The sequence below is a fragment of the Equus asinus genome, chromosome 11 (assembly GCF_041296235.1).
Source record: "Equus asinus isolate D_3611 breed Donkey chromosome 11, EquAss-T2T_v2, whole genome shotgun sequence".
In the NCBI taxonomy this organism is placed as follows: domain Eukaryota; kingdom Metazoa; phylum Chordata; class Mammalia; order Perissodactyla; family Equidae; genus Equus; species Equus asinus.
Window position 1 is genome coordinate 28,066,690 of NC_091800.1, and position 13,498 is coordinate 28,080,187.

The following is a 13,498-nucleotide window of genomic DNA, read 5'->3' on the forward strand; positions in this document are numbered from 1 at the left end:
TCCTATTTTTTTTTTAAGTCAGGAATACTTGGTATTTTAACAGAAGATAAAACTGTTGGAATGACCCTCCAACTGACAAATAGAAATGGCAAGCAATAGGATATATTGGAGTATACGAGGAAGCCCTTAATTTGGGCTGACTTTGTTTTTCTAAGAGGGCCTGACCTGGCCTTTGAGCATACATTTATATCTGCTTTAAGCATTTGCTATGTCCCAAAGACAAGAACAAAAGGCCCTAGGATAAAGGTGCAACTTCCCCCCACACTGGCATTTCCTTAAGGATAAGCATCTCTCCCTAGGCTAGGAACTAACTGCTGTGCTCACCTGTGACCACCCAGCTTGAGACAACAGATGGGCTACCTGCTGTGTCCACCGAGACAGTGGACCTACTACCTGCTATGTCCGTCAATCACTGTGCCGACAGAGCAGTCTTGCAACTATTGTAAAAGGGACATTTCAATCATATGTGATACATGCTCTTTGAGGGTATATAACCACTCTGTACACCCCACTTTTTTGGTGCCCTTCCTTCCTTCCTTCAGGAAGGCCTCAGGCCGTGGTCCTCACATTTTGGCTCAGAATAAACTCACCCAAATTTTCACTTATAGATTGGTTATGGATTATTTCAGTCGACAAGATGGAGTGGAGATATCTTTTTTCTAGAGGTTTTGTGTTTTCCTTGTACTCCTGAAATTTATGCACACAGGTGGTCACCTATTTTACTAGAAATGGGTCGGCAGCAGGACACTAACATGGTCTTAAAGTGCCTCTTTACTGGCTGCTTATTAGTTGCAAGGGAAAAACAGAACCGTAATTATACAGTGAAGAAACCAGGTTACACCTCAATTGTGTGGTCACATTAACAACAGCAATGAGGCCCAGATGGACATAGTATGTCCGTAAATGTGATACCCCGAGAAGGACACAACATCAACATCCTCTGTGCAGTAACCTAAAAAAGAATGCACAACTCAATCGAACCATGAGCGAATTTTGTCCCACAAAATAAGGGGGCATTCCATTGAAAGAAAAAGAGGAGGGCTATACTCTTCAAAATGTCATGGTCATAAAAACCAAATAAAGGTTATGGAAATGTTCCAGAGTAAAGGAAACTACAGACACCTGACAACTAAATGCAACATCTGCCACTAGACCGGATCCTCCACTGGAGAGGAAAAAAAATGCTATGAAGGATGTCATCAGATCAACTGAAATCTTGAGAATATGGATGGTAGATGGAAATGTTTTATCAATGTACATTTATGAAGTTGATAACTGAAACGTGGTTATGTAAGATAAAATCTCTATTCTTAGAAAAAACACACTGAAATGTTTAGGGATAAAGGACTATGATGTATGAAACTTACCCTCAAATTTTCAGAAAAAGAAACATGTGTGCAGAGAAAGAGATAGAGACAGAACAAATGATACCGTAAATGTGGTAAAATGTTAATAATAGGTAAATCTGGATAAAAGGTGGTAATTTTTTGTAAACTTTTGTAATTTTTTTCAAACTTTTATAAAATTCTTTACAAATAAGAGGCTTAAAAAAAAAAGTGAGTCTGCCCAGAATCAAAAGCAGCGCATCTTGGGGCTGGGCTGGTGATGGTGTAGCGGTTAAGTTAGCGCACTCTGCTTCAGCTGCCTGCGGTTCACCGGGTCAGATCCCAGGCGCAGACCTACGCGCCACTTATTGGGCCACACTGTGGCAGGCGTCTCACTATAAAGCAGAGGAAGATGGGCACAGATGTTAGCTCTGGCCAGTCTTCCTCAGCAATAAGAGGAGGATTGGCAGCAGATGTTAGCTCAGGGCTAATCTTCCTCAAAAAAAAAAAAAAAAAAGGCAGTACTCTCAAAAGGAGAGCTTGATGAAATAGGCCCAGGGCATTGTTCACATAAAAGGCTTCCTGCTGTTCCACTATTGGGGAATTTGATGATGCCTCCACTGGGAAGAGGTGGTGCAGAGATGCTGTCTAAGGACCACACCAATAATGATAATAGACTAGTGGAGTAACAGTAGCAGCTAACACTTAGGTGCCCTGGGTTGTGACACGGATTCCAATTTACAGAAGATGAAGGTGAAGTTCAGAGAGGCTGCCCATAGTAGCCCGCAGTCAGCAAGTTTTTGAGATGGGCCTGAAACTTATAATTCCAAGTCACTGCTTTTAATAATGCAACCTTACTCTGAGAACACGGGTTTTTTTATTACAGTTCTTTTCCCTTTATTTAACACAGAAACTTAGCTAGGCAAGAGTGTGAAACTGCTTTACTACAGTACATGTTCAGACACCCTGGGGGCATAAATTGTTTGGTGCCGAAACTACCCATCCTAAGCCCATTTACTAAGAAGGGATGAAATAGGATAAAATCTATGTTTCACTCCCAAGTCACCAGCTCAAACCTCTCTCTCTACGAGTGTTTCTTTGGGACCTTCTAGGCTCCTCTCCAGTTTTAAGTCAAAATTGCTTTAGAGAGCCACCCCAATTTCACCCAATGTAACTCTGTCCTTTACTCTGTCCCCAAATACCCCCACCAGTTTCTCTTCATTAGACTCTCTTAATCCTCCCAGGCATTTCCCAAATCGTTTGTTCCTCTCTTTCAAGTCTTTTCTACTGAATTTTCATCTGGCCAGTTCATAGGCTTCTTCCGTGGCTCTAAACTCTGCACTGAATGGTCCTGCCTCCAGTTTCTGACACGAAGCAGGTTCCCAGTGCATCCTAGTTGCCATCGCCTGACTCAGCAAGAATATCCGACAAAAAAATTTAGGGACTTTAATGGCGACAGCCAACTCTCATCTTTACTGGGAGGTGAAGTATACAAGATAAGCAGGAAATATAAAGAGGGTAAAAGCATAAAAAATCTGAGAAAGAGATCTTGAACAAATTTGAATACTGGTCTCACTAATGAATGTTCTACCCCCCATGACAAATCTTTACGGAACATGGCGCCACTATTCTGAGGTTCATCCAGGAACATCATTACCTCACTCATCGGAGATGTTTCCAGCTGTATTTGACCACTGTAGAAAGGAAGAAAAAAAAGATAAAAAGTGGAATTTAAAGCATAAATATTTCAATGCAAAAAAGAGAAAATGTACTCAAGTTATAAAAAGGTCAACATACTTTAGTGCAGAATCTTGTAATTCTAAAGCTTCTCCTGATTCCATAGGATAAAAGTTTACAACACTTCTCTCTGTAATATCTGTGCTCAGTCTAAAGAGTAGGAAAAAAAGATGTTAGCAAATTTATTAGACTTTTAATAAATCCTACTGCTCTTGGGCATATTTAGTTTAAAAATTTAATATATTATAAAGCTATGTTAATCATTATGATTAAGTAATAAAATGTTTATGGTAGAAATTCCAAACCACACAGTATTTTCCCATCATGTGCCAAATTTAATATAATTTTAACGTAAGAGTTTTGTATCTGCTATTGGTATCGAAATCCAACTTATTTGAAATATAACCGTAATGTCTGATAAAGTCATAATATTCATAAATAGAACACGCTAAATTTTATTCTAGAACTTTATTAGTTTACAGAAGCAAGTAAAGTTGCCAAGGTACTAGATTATGGTATATGAACCAAGGGCATTTTGTTTTAATAGGAAGATCTCTCTGATACACGCTAACACCCTCAGTTAAAAAAATAAGAATTCCTGGGCCAGCCTGGTGGCATAGTGCTTGGGTTTATACACTCTGCTTTGGCGGCCTGGGGTTCACAGGTTCAGATCCCAGGCATGGACCTACACACCGCTCATCAAGCCATGCTGTGGTAGCATCCCACATATAAAATGGAGGAAGAGGCTGGCCCCCTGGCCCAGTGGTTGAGTTTATGCACCCTGCTTTGGTGGCCCAGGGTTCCACGGTTTGGACCCTGGGAATGGGTGTAGCACTGCTCATCAAGCCATTCTGAGGTGGTGTCCCACATAGCAGAACCAGAAGGACTGACAACTAGAATATAAAACTACGTACTGGGGGGCTTTAGGGAGAAGAAGAAAAAAAAAAAGAAGAAAATTGGCAACAGATGTTAGCTCAGGTGCCAATCTTTAAAAAAAAAAAATGGAGGAAGACTGGCACAGATGTTAGCTCAGGGACAATCTTCCTCACCAAAACAAAACAAAACAAACCATAAGAAATCTGATATGCATTTTTATTTATTTATTTTTTATTTTATTTTTTTCCTTAAGATTGGCACCTGGGCTAACAACCGTTGCCAATCTTCCTTTTTTTTTTCCTGCTTTATCTCCCCAAACCCCCCCGTACACAGTTGTATATCTTAGTTGCATGTTCTTCTAGTTGTGGGATGTGGGACGCCACGTCAACGTGGCCTGACGAGCGGTGCCATGTCTGCGCCCAGGATCCGAACCCTGGGCCGCCGCAGTGGAGCGCACGAACTTAACCACTCGGCCACGGAGCCGACCCCGCATTTTTATTTTTGAAATTGTCTCACGGATAGTTTCTGAATTTCTGAAATTTCAAGTGTTCAACTTTTTTTAAGATCTATAAAACCAGGAATTTCTGTAAGTCATATAAAAGTTACAAAGCCATCTTAAAAGGTGGAGATGAGTTCGTGTTATACGTGCCTATTGAAAATGATATCAAACCAACAATCAGAAATCCTTATGAGGAGAAACCAAGACAAAGGTAAAACAGGATAGCAATATTCAGCTAGGTTTTTTGATGTGAAGGTTGAAAGGTAAACCTCGAAATGTAATCCTACCATCGATGGCTTAACTAAAACACAAATATCTGGATCTATGACATATAAGATAAAGGAAAAACCCAATGTGTATGGAAACTTTTTATACTAATATTCAGTCCAAAGCAGCGGGAAATAAATGACGTCTTGATGCGCCCTCTCCTTATCACAAGCAAAAACAGGCCTCTTTCTCTACCTGTGACACTGGCTTACAGAAACATAAAGTTAGAACTGTCATATTATAATTATTTCAGGATGAACAACAAAGATCTAAAGCAGCCAAAGCAGTGAATTATTTTAGGGAGGAAGTGAAATCCACAGAAAGTCTTACAACATAATATAATTTTATAATAGCACTTCATAAAGATGCAAATCAACTATCACTTGGAGGGTGCTCAGGGCTGTTTTCGTCCACAATTCGGCACACACCCACGATTTCCACTCACTCAGCATCCTTGGCAACTTATTGCCTCAGACATTTCCAGGCTGGAGAAGAATCTGGAGATCCTCAGTTCATCCCACTTCTCAGGAAGGATGAAAAACACTGAGACCCAGAGGGGGGAGCCACTCCCTCCAGGTCACCGGATCTTACTGCTGGGTTCCAGCCCCACAGTCCCACGCCACTGCTATTTCCACCAAACTAGGCTGTTCTGTTTTGCTTTGGGGCTCCTATGTTAATCAATCTAGAATTTGTAAGAAAAGTGTATTGGAAAAGTGATACAAAATGTGAAAGGCAGAACTGTTAAAACAATGTGAAGTTTGATCCCAAGGGGTTTGAGCCTTCTCTCTGTCACGTCTCGTCTTCAAGGCTCTGTCCTGGGCTCACGTTCCCTTCCCATTGATACGCTCGTCCATGGGAACCTCATCCTCTTAGACAGCTTCTGTTACTGCAGCACCTGGCGAAAATGACTTTCAAGTCTAAGTCTTGAAGCCCCAAAACTAAAGGTCTAGCAGCTGAATGGACACTGCCACACTGCCACCTTAGACTCTATTCAGCAGGTCCTACACTGACCCCAACATCCTCCTCCTCAAACCTGTTGTCCCTCCTGGTTCCTCATCCCAGACAGAGCTACCGGGGGCTCGGGTCTAAAACACCTTGACTGTCCCCTCCCATCCTTCTCACCACCCACTTCAAATGGTCACCAAAGACCTACAGCAGTACCTCCCACTGAGCATCTACAATATTTAAAAGTATAAAGAAAAATAGGAATTTAGAAAGACCTACAGCAAAACATCCATCTTAATGTATTTCCTTCTAGTTTAAATTTTCTAAGCTTCTTACACAATTGGATCCTAATTCTATCTACATAAGTGAGATCAAATTTTATGCACGTATATACTTAAGTCAACATTATATAATGAGCATTCTAAAATATACTGGAAACTTTAAAAACCATTTTATTGGCCACATTATATTCCATCTTATTAACCACCAAAATATACTTAAGTATTTCCAGATTGTTAGATCATTTTCTTTTTTCCAAATATTTGCTATTAAACACATCTTCCCTCTCACAATCTTTGTTTGTATCTCTTCATCCCTTAGGATAAATTTTTAGAATCTGTTCGAAAAGTTTATGTATTTTTTAAATTGTGGCTCCATATAACGAGGATGTCTTCTGGAATGGTTTTGCCAATTTACCTTCCCACTAGCAGTTTATATATTATTTCAAATCCTCACAGTCCTAAAAGGTAAGAACTTGGAACCCATCTCATAGAGGAAGAACCTGGGGTGCAGAGAAATTATATAACTTACCCAGATTAACTGGAGTTGGAGATGGGCTCAGAACCAGTGTCTAGCCGATTCAAAGTCTGCTCTTCACCAGCCATGCTACCTGGCCTGTTTCCTTGGGTGCATGAGCACACGCACACACATGCACACACCCCCCCTCACACTCACACACAAGCTCTCTTGTCCCTGTTTCCTACCCTCTCGCTGACCACCCTGGTTAAGGATGTGAAACCCAGCTCTTTAAAGAACGTGCCTTGATTAGGTACCTACTAATGAGCCAAGCTCTGAGCCAAACATTAGGGAGAACTAACAACATGAATCATCACATTTTAAACCATCATCACCTCCCTCTACACATAAAATAGTCTCGGCTCCTCTGCATAGCAATGGAAGTCCTCCTTTGCTCACTCCAAACTGCCCCCCGGTGATTCTCAGGTCAGGCTGTCTATCAGCGGCACTGGCAGGACTTTCATGGAGATGCCCAGACCCTGAGCCGCAGAGGTAGTGACTGTCAGGGTGTCTGTGTTACTGCCGCACAGTCAGGATGGAGCCCATCTCATCTATGTGAGATTTTCCAAGCTTGCTCCATTCTTTTTGACCTCCACGCCTTTGCATGAACTTTTAATTCAATCCAGAAATTTGCTTTCTCCTTGAAAATGCCAGTTATTAAAGGGTCCAGTTAAATAACCCAACCTTCAGGAAGGCTGGCCCAGCCATTTGCCCTTTTCCATCTGGGGTCAGGCATTCGCTCTGATTTATCACTTTTTACCTCCACTTCAAGCACCTAAATCAATTACACTTACAAAAAACTGCGCAAGGCAACCTCCATCTACTATAGTTTGGAGTCTTAGAAGGCAAGAGCTGTGTCTTGTTCGTCTTTATATCTCCCAAGGTGCACACTGGAGATCTTCCCATGCTCTAAGCACTCACTTAATGTCTAATCGAAATGCTTTTGAAATCAGTTGCTAAGGATTTTCAGCCACACTCAACCTGGCCTGTCATTATTCTTTAGAGCCAGACAACATTGGTGGTGCACTCTCACCAATACTCTGGGACTCACTAACCATCCTTTTCATAAATTCCAAGAAAGTGGAGTGATTTCCATGTCACCTTCATCTTCATATTTAAATTCGCAGGACCCCTGAACAGTTTACCAGGGATAAGCTCTAGATCTATTTCTCTAGCGATAAGGTAGTTATTACCTGATACCAGGTATATTGTCATACTGAAAAATGTTTTGTCCATGGGAATTCATTATCCTTAGAGAAGAAACAAAAAAATATGACTACTGCATATAGTGCCTATTATTAACAATGGCCAATTCCATTAAGAAATTATCTTGGGGCGGGCCCCATGGCTGAGTGGTTAAGTTCACGCGCTCTGCTTTGGCGGCCCAGGGTTTCACTGGTTCGGATCCTGGGTGCGGACACGGCACTGCTCATCAGGCCAGGCTCAGGCGGCATCCCACATGCCACAACTAGAAGGATCCACAACTAAAAAATATGCAACTATGTACTGGGGGGATTGGGGGAGAAAAAGCAAAAAATATATATATATATTGGCAACAGTTGTTAGCTCAGGTGCCAATCTTTAAAAGAAAAATAAGAAATTATCTTGTAACCTAAATTTTTAGAAATATATTATTTAGTTAGCATATATTTGGCACTATCAGAAATAAATAAGGTAGTATTTGATATACCAAATCTTCCCTTTTTGGAAAATCTCCCTTATATTTCTATAAAATAGGGGTTTAAACTTTAAACAATACAAAATATGTGCTTTTGCTGTATTTCTGTTTTCTAGGAATTATACTAAGAATTCCCATGTGAATTTCATAAAGCATGAATGAATTTCATTAGGAGTAGAGAAAGGGGAAACTGATCTCAAAATTCCTCCAGAAGTTAGACTCTTTTCCTTTATGAATCTTGGGAAAACAGGCAGTTAAAATGACTTTTGTTTGTTTGTTAGTGCTTAGGCTGAGCCAAAACCTGTGTGTATAAATATTTTTTAAAGTGAGATGACGTACTCAGTAAATTAGTATGCATTATTCACACATGAAACCTGGGCCAAGGAAGACACGCGTACCTGTTGGGATCTTGCAGCAAATCTACTGCCTCTCTCAGCTGTTCAATCATTGCTATATCCATGTCCTGGTCTTTGGATGAACTTATTCTGCAGTATGAAAGCAAGCAAGAGAACCAAAATGATCACTAGAGCACAAATATCGTCTAGGTTCTTAAGAGCAAACTTATAAAAATCCACCTAACATATAAAACCGATTTTAACAAATTCAACATTATAAGGAAAACATGTCAGTACCCTGCAGGGTGGGTTGACAGAATGTGGTGGAAAGAGCCCATGGGTGGCGGAAGCCCAGCTCTGCTGGAAAGCAGCTCACACGTCACAATGCCCGTGGGCCTCCATCTGCTCAGCTGTAAAACCAGGGCAAGGGACTAGCTGGGTGGTTTTCACACTGCGTTTTCCTGAGCCCTAGGGGGATCCACGGGGATGCTCAGCTAGGGCTAGCCTGCACTGCTTCCAGACTTTCCAAACCCAGTTCAATGAGCATGGCTTAGTTTTATTGCTTTCATACAGCATGAGACTTCAACGGGGGGCAGTGGTTCTCAGTTCAGGCTTTTTATGCAGCAAAATCATCTGTGGCGCTTAAAAAAATCGATGCCAGGTCTGACATCCCCAAGTAGGTCTGACTGGGGCTTGGCCATTTTATTAAGCTCTCCAGATGATCCTGATCTGCAGGCAGGGCTGAGAACAACAGATATAAGATTGAGAATGAGGTTTCCAAAGCTTTATATCGTTTAAAAACTCTTTCGCTATAAAATCTCTTTCCTTGTTATTCTGTGAGTCTATCATCAAATTAGTCCTCCTTGGCATCACAGAAATATGCCAAACGAATAGGTGGTAATACTGGTCAGTGATGTGAAAGGAACTTTGCAATGTTTTTAAAAGGCAAGAGAGATTTGATCATGATTACTCCTTCCCACTGCAGAACATAAGCCAATGTCTTTCTGGAAGTGGAGAAACTTTCTAACAACGTCGTAAATCCTCACTAAAGGGAAAAACTCCAGAAGGAATGAATGGAAGGTCCAGGCCTACATGCCAGATCACGGAAAACAAAATCCTAGAAGAAATGATGGAAGGTCCAGGCCTGCATGCCAGATCATGGAAAACAAAATTCTAGGAACCAAAAATCTACTCTATGCCACATGGTCCAAACTCAATTCCCCTGGAAATGGTTTATCAGCTGCTAAACCCTCCCCTATTAGGCTGGCCAAGTAAATCTTTACAGACAATCCAGCAGAGGCAATATCTATCCAGTGTAAGGTTTTTGGGTTTAGTCCTTGGGGCAAGATAATTAATCTCTCTGTGCCTCAGTTTTGTCATCTGTGAAATGGGGGAAAATAACAGAATTTACCTCATGGGATTGTTGTAAAGATGAAGTGAATTACTATCTGTGAAGCATTTAGGACAGTGCCTGGCACAGGGCATTTCATAAATGTTGGCTATTCCAATTAGGAGACTTAGGACCAGAATATTAGAGATACACGGTTTTCTCGGACCTTGAACCTGAAGACTCTAGGGAAAGAAGGGGACCAGGACTACATAATCACTTTGGGTTCAGTTGTCAGCTTCTTCAGACAAATGGAAGAAAGCGAGAATCTCCAGCCTAGATATTCTATCTAATTCTCTGAATCACAGTTCCACCCACAGCCTGAAATCAAACAAAACTCAAGGAAGAGGCATGACCTTCCTTTGTATTGTCCCAATACTGAGACAATAAGCATCAGACAGAAGAAAACTTGTAACATCTTATTAATACCATTGGGTAAGAATATCAGCTTGCCCATAGAAAAGGGGATCAAAATTCTATCACAACAGGGCAGCGATTCTGCTTGAAACATGAACTTTACAGGCTGGTGTCTCATAACCAGGCCCTTGGTACTCACCTTCCCTCGGGTTGCCAGTGTGCGTCCTCTTCTATCCGTAACAGTTCTTCACAGTCCCCTGCCCTATCCTGTGGACAGGACATATGGGTCTTCTGAGAGCCACTGGCTAGCAGCAGTCAATAGTCAAAACCCACCCCAGCCCATCTTCAGTGCAGCATTATTCACAATAGTCAAAAGGTGGAAACAACCCAAGTGTCCATCAATGGATGAATGGATAAACAAAATGTGGTCGATACATACAATGGAATATTATTCAGCCTTAAAGGGAAGGAAATTCTGACACATGCTACCACGTGGATGAATTTGAGGACGTTGTGCTGAGGGAAATAAGGCAGTCACAAGAAGACAAATACGGTATGATTCCACTTATATGAGGTACCTAGAGTCATCAAAATCATAGAGACACAAAGAAGCATGTTGGTTGCCAGGGATAAGGGGAGGGGGGAACGAGGAGTTATTGTTTAATGGTGACAGAGTTTCAGTTTGACAGGAGATGGTGGTCATGGTTGCACAACAATGTGAATGTACTTAATACCACTGAACTGTATACTTAAAAAAGAGCTAAGATGGTAAGTTTTATGTCATATGTATTTTACCACAATTAAAAAAAAACAACTTGGCCCAGGACCACAATACCTGTTAACTTGGAGTTCAGAAATTTAAAGCTTAACTCTATTCCTTATGGCCCTCTTAGCACCTCCTGATGTTGACAGATTCCTCCATTGGGCTTGTCAGTCACATGAGTATGTGCATTCTAGCGCTTGCAAGATGAGGGGTATGAGTGTGTGTGTGTGTGTGTATGTGTGTGTTGTTGGGGGAAAAAAGTGTAAAAGACAGTATAGTTTCTGAAAGTATAACAACAGAAAATGCCTCAAATTGCATCTAATACTTTTCACGTGTACAACACCCAAATTTCACTGAAATGCCCCTCCCGCATTATTTTCCCAAAGAAACACTATGGTGGGACTACTTAGAAAGGTGTGTCCCACCACAGGAACTTCCAGGTGTTTCTTTGCACTTTCACCTGCGACACAGAGAAATGCTGCTTTAAGTCAGCTGACAGCTAGAATGGAAGCCACTCCTGAGTGGGGGCATGGTCCCCAGGCAAGGAAGAAACAACAGGGAAAAGAACTGTTTTCTGTGTCAAAGTTCTGACATGTTGTTCACTTACTCAAGCCCAGCCAATCCTATAGATATGTCACTGAGAACAAGTTTTCTTCTGAGGAGGTGGCTAGCTGCCTGACACCAGCCTCTGGGTTGGAAAACACTCAGATTTTTCTATATTGATTATACTTTTAGTGCATAATAAACCAACATATAAGTTACTGTGCCACCATTCAAATAATGAAATTCATAGTTGAAAATATACTACCAGAAAAGGACAAGAAAACACATTCTTATGTCTTCCTGTTGGGTTTCAACTATAGGAGCCAGGAGTATTTCCTTCTAATTTTCAGTTTCGTAATAAAAAATAACTAATAGTATAAAACATCTATTTTTTTTTCCAGTAGGTAAAATGGGGCTTACTGGATTTCTTTTGCTAAGTTAGATGGTTATAGAGTTGATCCTTACTTGTGGATTCTGTACTTATGAATTTGCTGACTCACCGAAACTTATTTGTAACCCCAAAACCAATACTCATGGTGCTTTCAGAGTCACTGGCAAACATGCACAGAATGGTGAAAAATTTGAGTCCCTGACATGCACGTTCCCAGCAGAGACTGAACAGGAGATGCCAGCCTTCTTGTTTCAGCTCTCAGACTGCAAACAAGTGCTCCTCTCTGAGTCTATTTCAGAATGTTACATTTTCATATTTTTGTGCTTTTTTTGAGTGATTTTGCTGTTTAAAATACCCCCAAGCATGGTGCTGCAGTGCTGTCTGGTGTCCCTAAGACAGGGAGGCTGTGACGTGCCTGATGGAGAAAACACGTGTTAGACAAGCTTCCTTCAGGCATGAGTCACAGTGCTGTTGGCCATAGTTCACTGTTAATGAATCAACTATATGTATTCAGTAATGCGTCTTTAAACAGAAACACAGATAAAACAAGGTTATGTATTGATCAGTTGACAAAAATGATGTGAGCAGAGGCTTGCAGGAACCTAATCCTGTATTTCCCTTAGGAGCAAAGGCTCAGTATTGAATAACTCAGTGTTCAAAGTGACTTTCCAGAACAGAGCTGCTGCGAATAAAGAGGATTGACTATAGTTACACAAGCACAAGATTCTAATTCAGTAAAGGAGAGAAGGAGGATATAAAACACAGAACTCTTGATTGCCAAGAGACCAAGTGGTTCAGCACCATTGCGGGCTGCCAAGCACACTCTCACAGGCTTTGAAAGTGATGCAAGTCACGGCTCGCACAGTCCTGATTTCTAATGTGTGACTTTTTGTTGTAGATTTAGGTTTTATTTTATTATATAAAATGTTATAAGTGTTCTTCCCTTGACTTTCCAGGAGAAGCCTCTTGAGGGAGTGGGCATTCAGGAAACATGTGTCAAGTACATTTCTACGCCCCTATCTGCTCCTTTAGATTCTGCCCACAGGATCCATTCTGCAAAGCAGCTGTTTCCATGGAGCCGTCTGCTTCCCAAAATCTCTGAATCTAGGGAAATTTGCTTTTCTGAAACAAAATGTTTTATTTTACTAATTGCTTTGATTGTTTTCCTTCAGGGTTTCCATCTTTAATTTAGATTCTCAAGATGAACTGTTTGTGAAATAAAGACGAAAGCCCAATTTTCCAAGTTTTCATGACAGATTTATCCCAGAGTTGATAGACAAGCGTCAAATCTGGGAGAGCCTTGTGAGAACCACCAGCCTCAGATTCATGTCACTAAATTTTTACTTTAGGAAAATGTCTGTGGCCAAACATAAAGCATGTGTGTGCGTATGTGGGCCTGTGTGCGAAAAAGGTGGAATGTTGAGTGAGAAGTTTGGGTGGGAGGGACTCCTGCAGTCATCAAAATGGGAAATTATGGGGGCTGGCCCAGTGGCACAGCAGTTAAGTTGACACGCTCCACTTCAGTGGCCTGAGGTCCACCGGTTCGGATCCCAGGTGTGGACCTATGCACCACTTATCAAGCCATGCTGTGGCAGGCGCC

At 41.3% G+C, this 13,498-nt stretch overlaps 1 protein-coding gene across 6 annotated transcripts in view; it reads right to left on the reverse strand.

Annotated features, from left to right (window-relative positions):
- Nucleotides 1–13,498, reverse strand: part of LRCH1 (leucine rich repeats and calponin homology domain containing 1) — a 193,397-nt gene that overhangs the window by 43,221 nt on the left and 136,678 nt on the right. For all 6 annotated transcript variants that reach the window (XM_070520680.1, XM_070520677.1, XM_014838907.3 and 3 more), the window contains 4 exons: nt 10,401–10,468; nt 8,521–8,607; nt 3,123–3,212; nt 2,983–3,019 (listed from right to left, as the gene is read on the reverse strand). In XM_070520680.1, the coding sequence (XP_070376781.1) occupies nt 2,983–3,019; nt 3,123–3,212; nt 8,521–8,607; nt 10,401–10,468 (282 nt within the window). The remainder of the gene's footprint in view (nt 1–2,982; nt 3,020–3,122; nt 3,213–8,520; nt 8,608–10,400; nt 10,469–13,498) is intronic.